At 71.9% G+C, this 17,620-nt stretch overlaps 1 protein-coding gene across 1 annotated transcript in view; it reads left to right on the top strand.

Moving 5' to 3' along the window:
* The window catches only part of LTBP4 (latent transforming growth factor beta binding protein 4), a 38,374-nt gene extending 21,292 nt beyond the window's left edge, over window positions 1-17,082 (top strand). The window contains 25 exon segments of the mRNA XM_078849947.1: window positions 365-529; window positions 783-871; window positions 873-933; window positions 1,342-1,413; window positions 1,592-1,720; window positions 1,843-1,968; window positions 2,484-2,609; window positions 2,775-2,900; window positions 3,586-3,711; window positions 4,368-4,487; window positions 5,387-5,512; window positions 5,585-5,710; window positions 6,201-6,323; window positions 6,702-6,833; window positions 7,118-7,249; window positions 7,446-7,571; window positions 7,854-7,997; window positions 9,281-9,484; window positions 10,754-10,822; window positions 11,281-11,409; window positions 11,571-11,720; window positions 12,731-12,883; window positions 14,419-14,865; window positions 15,153-15,293; window positions 16,014-17,082. Of these exon segments, the coding sequence (XP_078706073.1) occupies window positions 365-529; window positions 783-871; window positions 873-933; window positions 1,342-1,413; window positions 1,592-1,720; window positions 1,843-1,968; window positions 2,484-2,609; window positions 2,775-2,900; window positions 3,586-3,711; window positions 4,368-4,487; window positions 5,387-5,512; window positions 5,585-5,710; window positions 6,201-6,323; window positions 6,702-6,833; window positions 7,118-7,249; window positions 7,446-7,571; window positions 7,854-7,997; window positions 9,281-9,484; window positions 10,754-10,822; window positions 11,281-11,409; window positions 11,571-11,720; window positions 12,731-12,883; window positions 14,419-14,865; window positions 15,153-15,293; window positions 16,014-16,168 (3,497 nt within the window). The 3' untranslated portion in view covers window positions 16,169-17,082.
* Window positions 17,083-17,620: the final 538 nt, after the last annotated feature.

Raw genomic sequence — 17,620 nt, 5'->3', positions numbered from 1 at the left:
AGGGGGTAGCTGGGGGGGTCCTTGGTCTCGCAGAACTGCGCGGTGGGGGGAGGAGCAGGCTCCCAGGAGGCCCAGGGTGGGGGGCTGGCTGACTCGGGGGGGCTGGGGAACGGGCCCTGGGGGGTGCTGACTCTGGGGGCTGGGGAACGGGCCGGGGGGGCGGGGGCTGGCTGACTCGGGGGGTTGGGGAACGGGCCAGGGGGGCTGAGGGCGGGGGCGGGGAACGGGCCGCAGGGGGGCTGGCTCGGGGGGGGCACGGGGCCATTCCCCGGCGGGGGCCCCGGCTCCCATCCGGCCGGGAGCCCCGGCAGCGGCTCCGTGGGGGGCTGAGCGCCCGTCTGTCCGCATGTCCGTCTCTCCGCAGCCCACCACGTGATCTCGGAGGCCAAGGGCCCCTGCTACCGGGTCCTGCGGGACGGGGCCTGCTCCCTCCCCACCCTGCGCAACATCACCCGGCAGATCTGCTGCTGCAGCCGGGTCGGCAAGGCCTGGGGCTGGGGCTGCCAGCGCTGCCCGCTCTTCGGCTCCGGTGAGCCCCCGCCCGAACGCCTGGGTTCTCTCCCGCTGCTGGGAGGGGTGAGAGCAGGGGCGGGAGCCAGGACGCCTGGGTTCTCTCCTGGCAGTGGGAGGGCAGTGGGGGCTAATGGTGAGGGGGTGGGAGCCAGGACACCTGGGTTCTCTCCCGCTGCTGGGAGGGGTGAGAGCAGGGGTGGGAGCCAGGACACCTGGGTCCCCGCATAGCTGGGGGCTCTGGGCTCCTGATGCTGCCCCCCCCCATGCAGATGGCTTCAAGGAGATCTGCCCAGCGGGTCCCGGCTACCACTACTCCGCCTCCGACCTGCGGTACAATGCCCGGTTCCTGGGCCCCGACCAGCCCCCGCGTGCCCGTCGGCCGCCAGCAGGGGGCGCGCACGGCCGCCCCGCCCGCCACAGGTGAGAGCCACCCGCCGTGCCCCGTCCCCCCCCACCCCTGCCCCGTCCCCCCCCCGTGCCCTGCCCCCGCCATGGCCCCCCCAACAGCGACCCTCCCCCACCCATCCCCCCTTCCGCACAGCACAGCTCCCCATCCGTGCCCCGCCCCCCCCAGCACCCTCCCGCTTGCCCCCCCCATTGCGCTCTGCTCCTCTTCCCCCTCCCCGGCAGGCCCAGCTGAGGGGCTGGATGGGCCACGGCGCCTGAGTCCCCCCACCCCACCCCGGGGCAGGGCTGGTGGGGGAGGGGCAGGGGAGGTGAAGGCGCCCGGGTGTCCCTTAGTCTCACCCTCCCCCCCCGTACCCACGTATGGGCCCAGCCCCTCCCCCCCACTCCACCGTGCTCACCCCCCTCCTTGTCCCCCTGCAGCCCGCTGGAGTGCCCAACCCCCCGCAACCCTGCCACCTGCCCCCAAAGCTGCCCAAGAGGGGCCGACCTCAGGTAGGGATGGGGGGGGAGGGAGTGAAAGGGAGGGGAAGGCGGCAGGGTGGGGGGTGGAGATGCTCGGGGAGGGGGCGCTGAGGGGTGGGGCACCCCGGCGAGGGGTTTGGAGGAGTGTGGGGGGCTGTTGGGGGTGGGGATCCGGGGACAGACCCCAATCACCCCCCGTTCTCGGCAGAGCCCAGCAGCGTGTGTGAGCGGAACCCCGAGATCTGCGGCCCGGGGCGGTGCGGCCCCCGCCAGGGCAGCTACACCTGCCTCTGTCACCCCGGCTTCTGGCTCAGCACCCAGGGCACCCACTGCATCGGTGAGGGGGGCCGCCAGGGGGCGGGGCGGGGGGTCTCGGCCTGGCCCCCCCCGTCTGGGCCGCCGAGGGGGGCCCCCATGCCCTCGCGGGGCTCAGGGCCTGACTCCATCTGTCTGCGCCAGACATGGACGAGTGTCGGCAGAGCCCGCACCCCTGCGCCGATGGGCACTGCGAGAACACCGTGGGGAGCTACCGCTGCGTCTGCGCCCCCGGCTACCGCGCTGCCCCGCCGGGCACCGAGTGCCGAGGTGAGAGCCAGGGCGGGGGCCCCTGGGTGCGGGGCGGGGGCCCGGGGTCCTGCTGTCTGGGCTCCGCAGGGCCTCGGCCCTTCCGGGCCGCCAGAGCCCAGCCAGCCTGGAGCAAAGGCCTTTGTCCAGGCCTGTCTGTCCGGCCAGCCGGCTCTCCTTCCTCAGGCCGAGGTGAGCCCAACTCCTCTGGCACCCCCCAGTCCTGCCCTCTCCCCTCCCGGCGATGGGCCTCCAGCCGGGGGAGAGGCGGGTGGCCGGACCCTCCGGCTCGTTGGTTGCCAGCGTCCCGGTGGGTGGATCTGCCATGGTCTTCTCCTGCTCCGTGGAGACGGAGGTAGCGCGTCATGGACCTCAGGAATAAGGCTGCAGAGGGGGGAAACTGAGGCATGCACAGGCTTTGTAAAAGTATTGCAAAAATTCCCCCTTTGTCACCGCTAGGGCCCTGGGGCGGGGGGAATGAGTCTCTGACCCCCCCCTCCACTAACACTGCCCTTTCCTCCCCTCTGCCCGAGCAGACATCGACGAGTGTGCCCAGAGCCCCCGCCCGTGTGCCCAGGGCCGTTGTGAGAACACGCCCGGCTCCTACCGCTGCGTCTGCCCCACCGGGTACCAGCCCAACCCCCCTGGCACCAGCTGCACCGGTAACATAGAGCCCGCCAGGGCTGGGCCGTGCCCTAGGTTTGGGGGGCTGGGTGATGCCACGGGGAGCAGACGGGGCTGGGTGGGGCGGTGCCATGGGGGAGGGTCGGGCGGGGGGAAGGAGGTGCGGGGGGACCAGGGGTTCACAGCCCCCCTGTGCCCTGCAGACATCGACGAATGCGCCCAGAGCCCCCGCCCGTGCGCCCAGGGCCTCTGCGAGAACACGGCCGGGAGCTACCACTGCGTCTGCCCCCGGGGCTTCCGGGCCAGTCCGGACGGCAGCGAGTGCCTGGGTAGGTGCCCCGCCCCCGGGGGTTCCCCTCCCACGCCCCCGGGGTGGGTCCAGGGGTTCCCCTCCACTGCCCCGCCTCCGGGGGTTCCCCTGCCCCCCCGGGGTTTCCCTCCACTGCCCTGCCCCCCCAGGGGTTCCCCTCCCCCCCCCAGGGTTCCTGTCCCCTGCCCCCACCCCCTGGCGAGCCCATTTTTGCAGGGAGCCCGGCTGCCGTTCCCCTGGGCACGGGGGCCCTGCGGGGGCTCCCCGCCCCATGGCTCCAGACACAGACCTCAGCAGGGACGGGTGCAGCAGGGCCTGGGGGCGGGGCTTGGGGATCCCCGGGGGGGTCCCATCCCGAGGCCGAGCAGCTCTGACGCCCGCCCTGCGAGCCTGGGCGCTGCGAGACCGTGGCCGGCGGGTCCCGCCGCCCCAGCCCCGCGGGCACCGAGTGTGTGGGTAAGAGCTGGGCTGGGGGGCGGGTGCAGAGCTGCCCCCGGTGTCTGGCGGGGCTGGGGGCGTGGGGCAGTTGTGACTGGGACAACCTTCCCCCCTGCCAGCACATCCCTGCTGCAGGGCGGGGTGGACCCAGGGGCATGAATCTGTGGGGCCCAGGGCACTTCCCTATGGGGAAGCACGCAGCTTGGGGGCAGCGGGCTGTGCCAGGCAGCGCCCCCCCCGCTGTCGCTCGCTCTCTCTCCCCGTAGACGTGGACGAGTGCCGGCAAAGCCCACGGCCCTGCAGCTACGGGCGCTGCGAGAACACGCCCGGCGGGTATCAGTGCGTCTGCCCGGCCGGCTTCCGGCTCGACCCCCAGCAGCACCACTGCCAGGGTGAGCTGGGGGCAGGGAGAGGGCTCTGGGGGGCAGGGCACTGGATGGTCTCTGGGGGGGCATGGAGGGGGTCTCTGGGGGGGCAGGGAGAGGGCTCTGGGGGGCAGGAAGGGGAGTGGGGGTAGGGCACTGGATGGGCTCTGGGGGGCATGGAGGGGGTCTCTGGGGGGGGCAGGGAGAGGGCTCTGGGGGGCAGGAAGGGGAGTGGGGGGTAGGGCACTGGATGGGCTCTGGGGGGCATGGAGGGGGTCTCTGGGGGGGCGGAGACGGGACTCTGGGGGGCAGGAAGGGATAGGTGACTGGGGGCAGGGGGTCCTCTCTTGTACACGGTCGGGGGGCTCTGTGCCTGTCCTGGGGCCTCCGTGGTGCTGCCCAGCGGGTCCGATGGGACCAGCCCCTGGCCGTGGCCCCTGTTGGCAGCGATGCCGGGTGGCCCCGTCCCTAGGGACCCCGGCCGGGCTGCCTGGGGCCGGGCCTTAGCCTGGGAAAGCCACGTGGGTGCAGCCCCCGGCCTCTGCTCCGAGCCCCCAGCTGCCCCGGGGCTCCCCGCCCGGCCAGGCGGCGGAAGGGGCCCCGGGGGGGACAGGCGGGTCGTTAAGCGGGCCCCGGGGGGGACAGGCGGGTCGTTAAGCCCACGTCCCCGTTCGCCCGCGCAGACATCGACGAGTGCGAGAACCACCTGGCCTGCCCGGGGCAGGAGTGCGTCAATGCGCCCGGCTCCTTCCAGTGTCTGCCCTGCCGGGATGGGCACCGGCTCCATAACGGGCACTGCACAGGTACCGGCTGGCCCCGGCACTGACCCCCGCCCCGGGCCCCTTCCCGGCCCTCCCGCCTGCAGGCGCTGGGCCCCCCAGCCTCCCTCCGTGGGCGCTGCCCCCCTGCCCTTCCCCCCCGATTTCCCCCCCAGCCCTTCCCCCCGATTTCCCCCCGCCCTTCCCCCGCAAGCACTGGGCCCCCCAGCCTCCCTATGTGGGCGCTGCCCCCCCTGCCCTTCCCCCCCGATTTCCCCCCCAGCCCTTCCCCCGCAAGCACTGGGCCCCCCAGCCTCCCTCCGTGGGCACTGGCCCCCCGCCCTTCCCCCCGATTTCCCCCCCAGCCCTTCCCCCGCAAGCACTGGGCCCCCCAGCCTCCCTCCGTGGGGCGCTGCCCCCCCCGCCCTTCCCCCCCGATTTCCCCCCCAGCCCTTCCCCCCGATTTCCCCCCCGCCCTTTCCCCGCAAGCACTGGGCCCCCCCAGCCTCCCTCCGTGGGCGCTGCCCCCCCGCCCTTCCCCCCCGATTTCCCCCCCAGCCCTTCCCCCCGATTTCCCCCCCGCCCTTTCCCCGCAAGCACTGGGCCCCCCCAGCCTCCCTCCGTGGGCACTGGCCCCCCCCGCCCTTCCCCCCGATTTCCCCCCCAGCCCTTCCCCGCAAGCACTGGGCCCCCCAGCCTCCCTCCGTGGGCGCTGCCCCCAGCCCTTCCCCCCCGATTTCCCCCCCAGCCCTTCCCCCCGATTTCCCCCCAGCCCTTCCCCCGCAAGCACTGGGCCCCCCAGCCTCCCTCCGCGGGCGCTGGCCCCCCCTGCCCTTCCCCCCGATTTCCCCCCCCAGCCCTTCCCCCGCAAGAACTGGGCCCCCCAGCCTCCCTCCGTGGGCGCTGGCCCCCCCGCCCACTCTGACTCTGCCCCTCGCTTGCAGACGTTGACGAGTGCGCGACAGGCTCGCCCTGCGGCCCCCACGGCCGCTGCTCCAACACCGAGGGCTCTTTCCGCTGCCAATGCGGCCAGGGGTACCGGGCGGGCGCGCCGGGGGGCCCCTGCGCAGGTAAGTGCGGGACACGGGGGGGGCCGGCCGGGCTGGGCCAGGCCCCCGCCCTGCTGACACCCCCCTTTGCAGATGTCAACGAATGCCTGGAGGGCGAGTTCTGCTTCCCGCACGGCGAATGTCTCAACACCGACGGCTCCTACACCTGCCTGTGTGCCCCGGGCTTCGCCCCTGCGCCAAGCGGCACTGCCTGCCTCGGTACGGGACCCAGGCGTCCGGGGACCACAGCACCTCCTGCGGGGGGATGGGGGAGGACCCAGGCGTCCGGGGAATTCGGTGCCTCCTGCATGGGGACCCAGGCGTCTGGGGACCTCGGCAATCACTGCATGGGGACCCAGGCATCCGGGGACCGTGGCGCCTCCTGCAGAGGGAATGGGCGAGGACCCAGGCGTCCGGGGACCACAGCACCTCATGCAGGCAGACCGCAGCGCCTCCTGTGGGGGGACCCAGGCGTCCGGGGACCACAGCACCTCCTGCGGGGGGATGGGGGAGGACCCAGGCGTCCAGGGACCGTGGCGCCTCCTGCAGAGGGAATGGGCGAGGACCCAGGCGTCCGGGGACCACAGCACCTCATGCAGGCAGACCGCAGCGCCTCCTGTGGGGGGACCCAGGCGTCCGGGGAGCAGAGGACAGCGTGCGTGTGAGGGGAGGGTCCATCCCGCCTGCTGAGCCGTGTCTCCCTTCGCAGACGTTGACGAGTGCCAACTCGGGGGGGTGTGCGAGGGCGGGCATTGTGCCAACACGGACGGCTCCTTCGACTGCCACTGCCGGGCCGGCTTCCGGGCCAGCCCCGACAAGCACGCCTGCCAGGGTGAGACACTGCACGGGAGCTCTGTGGGGAGGGGGCTGGGGGCCCCGCTTGCTGTGGCTGGTTCCGGCCCCCCCGGGCAGAGCCTGCGCTGCACCCCCCAGATCCAGGCTCGGACATGACATCCCCTGCTCCCGGGGCGGGGGCGGGACACATGGGGCTCTGCCGCCCCGCCCCGTGTTTGGGGTGTTCTGTCCCCTTCCCACTGGGGTGTGGCTAAGCACCGCCCGGACGCCGGGGTCCCGCGACAGGTGCGTCCTGTCCTGTCACCGCTCTGCTGGACTCTTCTCAGCTCCGGGGGGGTGGGACGGACCCTGGGGGCTCAGCCCAGCGCCCTCCCACCCCTGCCTGTGCCGCTGACTGCCCCCCCCCACCCCCCAGATGTGGACGAGTGCCAGCAGTATGGGGGCGCCCTCTGCGGGGCCCAGCGCTGCGAGAACCAGCCCGGCTCCTACCGCTGCGTCCCCGCCTGCGAGCCGGGCTACCGGGCCGGTGCTGCCGGGGCCTGTGTCGGTGAGTGCCGGGGGTGCGGGGGGGGTTCATGCCCATGGGCGGGGGGTTCCGGTTCTGGAGCTTTGGGGGTAACGTACCCTGTTCTCTGGGGGTTGCACTGGGGTCGTAGCTGCTGGGCAGCCCCTGCCCTGGCCATGGAGAGTCCTGGGGGGCTGCAAAGATTCCTTGCCCCCCAGGGGCACAGAACCAGCTCTGCCCCCCCTTAGGCCCGGGTTGGGCCGAGCTGCCCCCCCCCACATTCCCCCCATGGCCGGATCCTGACGGTGCCTCCCCCCACCCCCCAGATGTGGACGAGTGCCAGGAGTACGGGGGTGCCCTCTGCGGGGCCCAGCGCTGCGAGAACCAGCCCGGCTCCTACCGCTGCGTCCCCGCCTGCGAGCCGGGCTACCGGGCCGGTGCTGCCGGGGCCTGTGTCGGTGAGTGCCGGGGGCGGGAGCAGGGGGTGTTTGCCTGGGGAGGGGCCGTGCCGGTGAGTGCTGGGCTCGAGCTTGGAGAACAGGCCATGGGAGTGGGTCCGTGGGAACCGTGGCTGGGGGGGGCTGCGGAAGCCGTGGGAACCGTGGCTGGGGGGGCTGCGGAAGCCGTGGTGACCGGCTGTTGGCTGTGTTTCAGACGTGGACGAGTGTGCGAACGGGACGCTGTGCGGGGACCACGCCATGTGCCACAACCTGCCTGGCTCCTTCCAGTGTCTCTGCGACCAGGGCTACGAGACTGCCCGTGACGGGCGCCACTGCCAGGGTCTGGGGGGCTGCCGGGGCCGGGGGGGCAGGACGGGGGGGGCTGCTGGGATTCTGGGGGTCGGCCAGGGTCTGGGGGGCTGCCGGGGCCGGGGGGGCAGGATGGGGGGGGCTGCTGGGATTCTGGGGGTCGGCCAGGGTCTGGGGGGCTGCTGGGATACGGGGTGGGGGGTCGGGATCGGGGGGCTGCCAGGGGCAGGCAGGGGACAGGGCGGGCGGGGGAGCTGGAAGCTGGGCCATGGCCCCGCCCGCCCTGCTCACCAGCTGCCCCCCACCTCCCCAGATGTGAACGAGTGTGAGACGCTGCAGGGCGTGTGTGGGGCCGAGCTCTGCGAGAACGTGGAGGGCTCCTTCCTCTGCATCTGCCCCAGCAGCGCCCAGGAGTTTGACCCCATGACGGGGCGCTGCACCCACCCGCCCAGCCCCCGTGAGTGAGGGGGGATGCAGGGAGTGGGGGCAGGCACCAGAGGGAGGGGGGTCAGCCGGGGGTGGGCAGGGAGTGGGGGGCACAAGGGGAGGGGGGCTGGTGAGTGGGAGGGGTTAGGGGTGTGATGGGTTCCCCCCGGGGTGCCAATTGGAACTGGGGTACCACTGAGCCCGCCTCACCCACCAGGCTGGGCTCCCTGCACACTTCACTTTTCCAGCACACACGGGTAGGGCCACACGCAGCCGCAGACCTCAGCCCTGCATGGCAAGACTCAGCTAAGGACCTGCCCAGTTACTCAGGCGCACCCCGCTCTGGAGGGCAGACCCCAAATTGTACCGTCTTGCGCAGCACAGAGATCTGCACAGCGTGAGCTCCTGAAATTCGCCCCCTCCCTCAATGTGGAGAGAGACGCAACAGCTTTGGCCCCCGGTTATGTTTTCCACACACTGATCTTAGACAAAACAAGTTTATTAATTACAGAAGATAGATTTTAAGTGATTATCAGGGACAGCGAACAGATCACCCAGCAAATAAACAAACGAAGCTTAATGTACTAAAGCGAGGGTGAGAATTTGCTACTCGTGTCCGAATTGTTGATTTAGGCAGCTGGCAGAGATTCTTGAGGGGCAGGCTGCACTTGCTTGCAGCGTGAAAACGCCAGGCGCTCCTTTCGCAGGCTAGAAATCCATCGAGACTGGATTCAGCCCTTCCCCAGTTCAGTCCTTGCCTCTCCCGTGTTTCCAGGCCTCGTGAAGACCCTGGGGGATGTCACTCCCCTGCCTTAAATAGCTGTGGCATCGCGGGGTCAGTGGAGAAACACGGGTAGCCCAAGGCGGGGTGCAGGACCAGGACACGTGGTCACATGACCCCAGAGTGTCATCCCAGCCAGGAGTCAGAGGCGGTTTGTAGGGTCCCCGGGAAGGCGCCCCGGAGCGAGATTAGCCCCTTCTCAGGGCGGCTGTCCCCGCAATGGCCCGTCCCAGCCGTCTGGCTTGGCTGTCCCCGCGGTAAACGCTTGTCAGAGGTGCCCAGACAATCTTCCCAACTCGGGTGCCGCAGGGACACCTTCATCCGAACAGGACAATCCGCTCAGCAGGTCGAGACCTTGCCGACGACCCCCCCGCCCTCCCCCCGGGACCCTCCCATCCCAGACTCGTAGCGTAATTCGACCAGGAAGAACCCGGGGCGTAACTGGGCGGCGTCGCCCCAGGCCAGGTGGGGCCGGGCCAAGGGCCTGGCCTGCCCGTCTCACTGGGGCTTCCCGCCCCCCGCTTGCCTTGCAGCCCAGCGCCCCGGTCGCCTGCCCGCCCCCCAGCCCGAGCCCGAGCCTGGAGCGCCCGTGCGGGACCCCAGCCGCCAGGAGTGCTACTATCAGGCCTGCGAGAAGGTGCTGGCCAGGAACGCCACCCGCCAGGAATGCTGCTGCAGCCTGGGGCACACCTGGGGCACGGCCTGCCCGGCCCAGCCCTGCCCCCACCCAGGCACAGGTACGGGGGGGCCCAGCCCAGCCCTGCCCCCCGCCCGGGCACAGGTACGGGGGGGCCCGGCCCAGCCCTGCCCCCCGCCCGGGCACAGGTACGGGGGGGCCTGGCCCAGCCCCCGCCCGGGCACAGGTACGAGGGGGGCCCGGCCCAGCCCTGCCCCCCGCCCGGGCACAGGTACGGGGGGGCCCGGCCCAGCCCCCGCCCGGGCACAGGTACGAGGGGGGCCCGGCCCTGCCCCCACCACCTTCCTGCCCCTAATCCTGCTCCTCCCCGCCCCCCTCTGCCCCCAGCCCTATGCCCCCCCAGTGCCCAGCCCAGGTCTGGGGATGGAGCCAGGGCTGACAGCCCCCAGCACCCTGCCCCACCAGCCCCCCTCCCTGTCAGAAACAGGCGTCGTTCAACCCTCCCGCCCCCCCCAAGTCTCGCCCAGCCAGTGCCCGCAGGTTCAGGAGCTGGGTGCTCTCCAGAATCTGCCCTGGCAGCTGGAGCCGGCCCCTCTGTGGATCCCAAGCCAGCCGGCCTCTGTGCCCGGCCCCGAGCCCCGGCCCAGCATCCCAGATGGGACCCACCCTGCCCTCGCTCACTGTGTCCCGCTGGACAGCCCGGGGGGCTTGCCCCAGTGCCAGTCCCACCCTGGGGCTCATAGGCAGGGGTTCTCTCCCAGCTCGGGGGCGGGGGAGCGGGGCTGGTGGAGGACGGGGAGCTGGGAGCCAGGACTCCTGGGTTCTCTCCCAGCTCTGGGTGGGGGGGAGCGGGGCTGGTGGAGGACAGGGAGCTGGGAGCCAGGACTCCTGGGTTCTCTCCCAGCTCTGGGGGGGAGGAGGGGCTGGTGGAGGACGGGGAGCTGGGAGCCAGGACTCCTGGGTTCTCTCCCAGCTCTGGGGGGGAGGAGGGGCTGGTGGAGGACGGGGAGCTGGGAGCCAGGACTCCTGGGTTCTCTCCCAGCTCTGGGGGGGAGGAGGGGCTGGTGGAGGACGGGGAGCTGGGAGCCAGGACTCCTGGGTTCTCTCCCAGCTCTGGGGGGGAGGAGGGGCTGGTGGAGGACGGGGAGCTGGGAGCCAGGACTCCTGGGTTCTCTCCCAGCTCTGGGTCGGGGGGAGCGGGGCTGGTGGAGGACGGGGAGCTGGGAGCCAGGACTCCTGGGTTCTCTCCTGGCTCTGGGAGGGGAATGGGTCCCACGGTTGGAGCGGGGGGCTCCCTGTGAGTGCTGGGGGGCGCCGTGGGATACAGGAGGAGGTTCCCGGCTCTCACACTCGCTCTCTCCGGCTCTAGTGGAGTACCAGGCGCTGTGCCCCCGTGGGAACGGCTACGCCGCACCAGGACCCCTTGCCGCACTCACAGGTCGGTGCTGCCTGGCGCCCCCTTGTGGGGGTCTGAGTGGGGGGAGGGGTGGGTGGCAGCTGGCGGGAGCCAGGCCTCTGGGTGCTCCTGACTCCCCTGGCCAGCGTCCGTCTCTCTCCAGCCACCGGGGCAGAATTGGGGCGGCCCAGGCCAGCGTTCGTCCCAGCCAAGCTGCCATGGGACCCGCTTCTCCTCTTGTCTGTCCCAGGTCCGAGCTCTGCGTCCCCCCACTGGGCTCCCCGACTCCACCTGCCCGCGCTTGAGCTCAGGCCGCGGGGCTCCTGGTGTCTTTTTGGACCCGCTCTTGGCCCGTCTGTCCCACACCCTGTGACCGACCCCTCCCGTCTCTGCGCTGCCCCCCCCACGGGTCGCGAGGCCAAGTGCAGAGGGAAACTGAGGCAGGCAGAGGACGCCAGACAGTCCCCCCATGGTCAGGCCGTGTGTGTCTCCCCCGCCAGACATGGACGAGTGTGCACTATTCAACACCCAGCTGTGCCGGGGGGGCGTCTGCGTCAACAAGGCCCCCGGCTACGCCTGCTACTGCCCCAATGGCTACTATTACGAGACGCACCACCTGGAGTGCATTGGTGAGACCCCAGCCCCTCCTCCCCCGGCCCCCCAACGCAGCCCCTCTTCCCCTCACCCCAGCCCCCCAAACTGGCCCCTGGCGCAATGGCTGCTGCTCTGAGACGCGCCGGCTGGAGGGGCCGTGGGGGCGACGCCACGGTGACCCCTGTGTCTGTCCCAGATAATGACGAGTGTCTTGACGAGGAGGCAGAGCCCTGCGTGGGCGGGGGCTGCGTGAACACCATCGGCTCCTTCTACTGCGCCTGCACCCCCCCCCTCGTGCTGGACGGGTCCCAGCGCCGCTGCGTGGCCAACGACAGCCAAGCCCTGGGTGAGTGATGCCCTCCTGAACCCGCCCGAACATGGCCTGGGCCCCCCATATCCTAGGTCCCCGCCCATGCTCTGGGGCCCCAGCATTGGCCAGGGCGAGTTTCTCAGTCACCTGGTGCTCAGCCAGGCAAAGGAGCAAGGCTGGGCATGTTGCCGGCCCTGGCTCTGTGGCCCGGAGCCCAACTCTGAGCCCCCCGACACTTCCCCTCTGTTCCCCAGCTCGGCCCCTGCGGGGGGTGGGGAATCTACTTCCTCGCTGGCCGCGAGGCATGGCTGCCCCGGCCGCAGGGGTCCCCTTGTCCGTCCGGACCCCACAGTGACCCAGGCTGGTCCAGCCCCCACAGCAGCGCCACCGACCCTGACATCTCCACTCGGCCTGGGAGCAGCTTTAACCCTTCGGAGCCTGCAGGGTCGCCGTCCCCAGTCTGCTAGGCGCCTCCCTCGCCAAAACGTTACCGGCAACTTGCGGGTCGTCCCCCCGGCGCCCACAGGGGAGGGCCAGACAGTTCTTGTACACGTGCTGAGACTCGGCACGCAGCTCCGGGGGGCGCTCGCACACTCCTTGCACATACAGAGTGACAGGGCACATGCAGGCCCTGGCTCGCTCACAGCACGCTCATCGCACAGCACGGTCAGGCTCACACGCTCCATCACGCCCATGTGCAGACACTGATTGCACGCTCATCGCATGCTACTGTCTGGCTCACACGCACCATCACGCCCACATGCACACACTCATCGCATGCTCATGGCACAGCACTGTTAGGCTCACACGCTCCATCACACCCACATGTGCACACTCATCGCACGCTACTGTCTGGCTCACACGCACCATCACGCCCACATGCACACACTCATCGCATGCTCATGGCATGCCACAGTCCGGCTCACACGCTCCGTCACTCCCATGCACACACACTCATCGCACGCTCACGGCCCGGCACTGTCCGGCTCACACGCTCCATCACGCACCCCCACCACACACTCGTGGTCGCACCTGTGTCTCCCCAGACGAGAACCAGGCCGTGTGCTGGCAGGAGGTGGGGCCGGACCTGGTCTGCAGCCGCCCGCGCCTCGACCGGCAGGTCACCTACACCGAGTGCTGCTGTCTGTACGGGGAGGCCTGGGGCATGGACTGCGCCCTGTGCCCCGCCCGAGACTCAGGTGAGGGGCCTGGCCCACCGCCCCTCCCCCGGCTGGAGCCTGTCGGACCTGGGGCTGCGGGGGGGAGCCGGCTCAGTACCCGGGTTGCCGCGGAGGGGCGCTGAACGGGCCAGAACCCCCGTCGCTCCCCAGTGAGTGCTGGAGCCTGGGGTCCCTGCCCCACGGTTCCTATATCCCCCCCAGTGAGTGGCCTCTGGGGGGGAGTGGCCGGCGGCCCTGCACCCTGCAGTGGGGGGCAGCGGGCTCCCTGGGGGTGGCGGCCAGGGGCCCTGCAGTGAGGTGGGAGGTCGCGGGCCCTGGGGGGAAGCCGGGGGCCCTGCAGTGAGGTGAGGGGTCAGGGGCCCTGGGGGGAAGCCGGGGGCCCTACAGTGAGGTGTGGGGTTGGGGGCCCTGTGGTGGAAGCTGGGGGCCCTGCAGTGAGGTGGGGGGTTGGGGGCCCTATGGTGTAAGCTGGGGGCCCTGCAGTGAGGTTGGGGGTTGGGGGCCCTGGGGGGAAGCCGGGGCCCCTGCAGTGAGGTGAGGGGTCAGGGGCCCTGGGGGGAAGCTGGGGGCCCTGCAGTGAGGTGGGGGGTTGGGGGCCCTATGGTGGAAGCCGGGGGCCCTGCAGTGAGGTTGTGGGTTGGGGGCCCTGGGGGGAAGCCGGGGCCCCTGCAGTGAGGTTGGGGGTTGGGGGCCCTGGGGGGAAGCCGGGGCCCCTGCAGTGAGGTCGGGGGTTGGGGGCCCTGGGGGGAAGCCGGGGCCCCTGCAGTGAGGTGAGGGGTCAGGGGCCCTGGGGGGAAGCCGGGGGCCCTGCAGTGAGGTGGGGGGTCGGGGTCCCTGGGGGGAAGCCAGGGACCCTGCAGTGAGGTGGGGGGTTGGGGGCCCTGTGGTGGAAGCTGGGGGCCCTGCAGTGAGGTGGGGGGTCGGGGTCCCTGGGGGGAAGCTGAGGGCCCTGCAGCGAGGTGGGGGGTTGGGGGCCCTTGGGGGGAAGCCGGGGACCCTGCAGTGAGGTGGGGGGTTGGGGGCCCTGGGGGGGAAGCTGGGGACCCTGCAGTGAGGTGGGGGGTTGGGGGCCCTGGGGGGAAGCCGGGGGCCCTGCAGTGGGTTGGGGGCCCTGGGGGGGAAGCCAGGGACCCTGCAGTGAGGTGGGGGGTTGGGGGCCCTGTGGTGTAAGCTGGGGGCCCTGCAGTGAGGTGGGGGGTCGGGGTCCCTGGGGGGAAGCTGGGGGCCCTGCAGTGAGGTGAGGGGTCGGGGGCCCTGTGGTGGAAGCCGGGGACCCTGCAATGAGGTGGGGGGTCGGGGTCCCTGGGGGGAAGCTGGGGGCCCTGCAGTGAGGTGGGGGGTCGGGGCCCTGTGGTAGAAGCCGGGGGCCCTGCAGTGAGGTGGGGGGTCGGGGTCCCTGGGGGGAAGCTGGGGGCCCTGCAGTGAGGTGGGGGTCGGGGCCCTGTGGTAGAAGCCGGGGGCCCTGCAGTGAGGTGGGGGGTCGGGGGCCCTGCACCCTGCAGTGGGGTCCCCTGGGGTCCCGCGCCCCCCAGCGAAGGTCTTTTCCCCCCCAGATGACTTCGAGGCTTTGTGCAACGTCCTGCGCCCCCCGAGCTACGGTCCGGCCCGGCCTGGCCTGGGGCTGCCCTACGAATACGGCCCCGAGTTCGTCCCCGGCTACGGGCTGCCCTACGGCCCCGAGCTGTTTGCCAGCTCCGCGGCGCGGGGCCCCCAGCCTGGCCTGCGCCCCGACTATGACCCCTACGCCCTGGGGGGCTACGCCGGGCGCCGCGACTCGCTCTACAGCTCCCCCACCTATGAGGCTGGCGACTTCGAGGACGTGGCCTACGTGGACGCCCGCCCGGAGGAGCCGCCCGCCCCCTACCGGCGGCCTGACGCCCCCCGCACCTACCGGCCGCGCAGCCCCCCGGACCCTGAGCCCGGCCCGGCCTGGAACTACCCCCCCAACCCTGCCAGCCCCTTCCCCGAGCAGCCGGGCCAGGCCAGCGAGACCCACGCCAGTGAGTGACGGGGGGTGTGGGGAGGGGTGCCGGGCAGGGCGGGGCTGGGGGGTGTGGGGAGGAGCACCGGGTATGGGGGTGCTGAGCAGAGGGGTGCCTGGTATGGCAGGGCTGAGGGAGGGGTGCCGGGCGTGGGGGGGCTGGAGGAGGGGTGCCGGGCGTGGGGGGCTGCTCCAGATCAGGCCGTGACAGCCCCCCGAGAGGGCCCCCTTGGAGCAGGGGCTGGGGGGGGTTAGCAGGGCCCGGCAGGGGTGGGGGGCTGGCGCTGATGCCCTGCTGTCCCCCAGATCGGTTCGAGGGGCTGCAGGCCGAGGAGTGCGGGGTCCTGAACGGCTGCGAGAACGGACGCTGCGTCCGCGTCCCCGACGGCTTCACCTGCCAGTGCCATCCCGGCTTCCGGCTGGACACCGCCCACATGGCCTGCCTGGGTGAGCCTGCCCCACGGCCTGCCCCACGGCCGGCCCCTCCACCACGCACATGGCCTGCCTGGGTGAGCCTGCCCCACGGCCGGCCCCTCCACCACGCACATGGCCTGCCTGGGTGAGCCTGCCCCATGGCCTGCCCCACGGCCGGCCCCTCCACCACGCACATGGCCTGCCTGGGTGAGCCTGCCCCACGGCCGGCCCCTCCACCACGCACATGGCCTGCCTGGGTGAGCCTGCCCCACGGCCGGCCCCTCCACCACGCACATGGCCTGCCTGGGTGAGCCTGCCCCACGGCCGGCCCCTCCACCACGCACATGGCCTGCCTGGGTGAGCCTGCCCCACGGCCGGCCCCTCCACCACGCACATGGCCTGCCTGGGTGAGCCTGCCCCACGGCTGGCCCCTCCACTGCCCACATGGCCTGCCTGGGTGAGCCTGCCCCACGGCCAGCCCCCCACAGCCCTGACCCCGTGCCCAGCCCCATGGCCATCCCCTCCCCTACTGTCCCATGGCCTGCCTGAGTGAGCCTGCCCCACAGCCACCCTGCCGGGGTGAGCCCCTGCCCCATGGCCAGCTCCCCCGACCCGGATTCCCTGACCATCCCGCATAGCCCACCCCCTGCCCCCGCCAAGCTACCCCAATGTGGCCTGGGTGTGAACGCCCCAGGGACCCCCCCTGCGCCTAGCCCCCCGGCGCCCCTCACCCTCTCCCTCTCCTCCCCACAGATATCGACGAATGCGCCGAGGCCGAAGGCCCCCCCGCGCTCTGCCTCAACGGGGGCTGCCTGAACACGGAGGGCTCCTACCGCTGCCTCTGCCCCCGCGGCTACGTCCTCACCCCACCCCCCCACTCCTGCATCCCCGCCCGGCCCCAGGCCTGAGGGGCAGCTGGAGAGCCCGTGCCGGGGGGCGGGGGCAGGGAGGTATTTATTGTGTGGCTCTAGGGCTGTCCGCCCCCTGGGAACAGGGGGCATGGGCCCCCCGGGGGGGGGTGAGTCCCCAGGGGTTGGAGCCAAGGGATTCCCCCCCGGGCCGTGAACCCCGGGCCCTTCTGTGCTGAGCCCAGCCTGCCCCTGGGGCTCAGGGAGCGACTCCAGCCGGCAGCACTAGGAGGCTGTTACCCTGTTGTCCTCTCCAGCTGGCTGACCCTGTCATGGGGGGGGGAGTCACTGTCCATCCCCGGGGGCTGCATGAGGCTTCTCTCCAGTCAGTGGGGCCCCCCAGCCCCCTCGCCTAGACCCCCACAGCCCTCTGACGTGATTTGCCCAGCGGCCCACCCAGCCAGGACCCCCAAGGCTCCGGGTGGGGTCACAGGTGTGGGGCTCCCCCCAGAGCAGGATGGGGAGATGGGGGGGCCCCCAGGGACAGAGGGGTCACAGGAGGCAGGTGGCTACTGGAGGGCGCCTTGGCCAAGCGTTCCCCACGGGGTGGGGTACCCTGGGCCTGTGTGTTGCGGGGCTGGCGTCCAAGTTACTCCTCTTCCCTCCCCTGGGAGAACCAGCCTCACCCTCCCACATAGCCCTGGGGGCCCCAGCCTGGCGGGAGGGTCTGGGGGGCTCGGGGCCCACTGGTGAGGGACGGGGTTCTCCGTGCACTTGGCCCTGGGAATGGGGCATCTGCCGGCGGCTGCTGGGAAGCGAAGAGTTAACAGCACGTGGCTCCAGGGCGCCCCCACCCCGCTTAGGCCAGCAGCACCCTGGCCCCCCCTCAGCCCCGGGGGGTTGCTATAGCTCCCGGCCCCTGGGTCTCGTCTCCCCCCCCTTGTTACAGGAATAAAGGTTTTCTATAAAAGGAACGCAGCGTCTGTGCAGTGTTGGGGGAGGTGGGGGGGGCGGGGTCATCTCCCCCCATCACAGCCCTTGGCCTCCACCCCCACCCCCCAACCCTTCTTCTGGGGCCGTGGGGCTGGCACCCGGCCCACATGCACGTCCCAGGGTAACGGCGCCTCCCACCCCTGGAGGCCACAGGCGTCGTCCCCACGTCACAGCAGGGAAACTGAGGCCCAGGGGAGGGATTTGCCAAAGGACAGTGACTCAGTAGCAGAAAAGAACCCAGGAGTTCTGGCTCCCAGCCCCTGACCCCACTGCCCTCCCAGAGCCAGGGATAGAACCCAGGAGTCCTGTTCCCAACCCCCACTCTAACCCCACTCCCCTCCCAGAGCGGGGATAGAACCCAGGAGTCCTGGCTCCCAGCCCCGCCCCCCATTAACCCCTGCACCCCACTCCCTCCAAGCAGGGATTGCTCTCGACGCTCTGTGGAGCCCCCAGCACCCCTCTCCCCGGGCCCAGCCAGCCCCAACGTGCAGCGGGCAGGGGCGCGCGGGGTTAATGCTC

The sequence above is a fragment of the Lepidochelys kempii genome, chromosome 23 (assembly GCF_965140285.1).
Source record: "Lepidochelys kempii isolate rLepKem1 chromosome 23, rLepKem1.hap1, whole genome shotgun sequence".
Classification (NCBI taxonomy): Eukaryota; Metazoa; Chordata; order Testudines; family Cheloniidae; genus Lepidochelys; species Lepidochelys kempii.
Note: the sequence above shows the minus strand (reverse complement) of the source record. Positions and strands in the feature narration are given on the sequence as shown.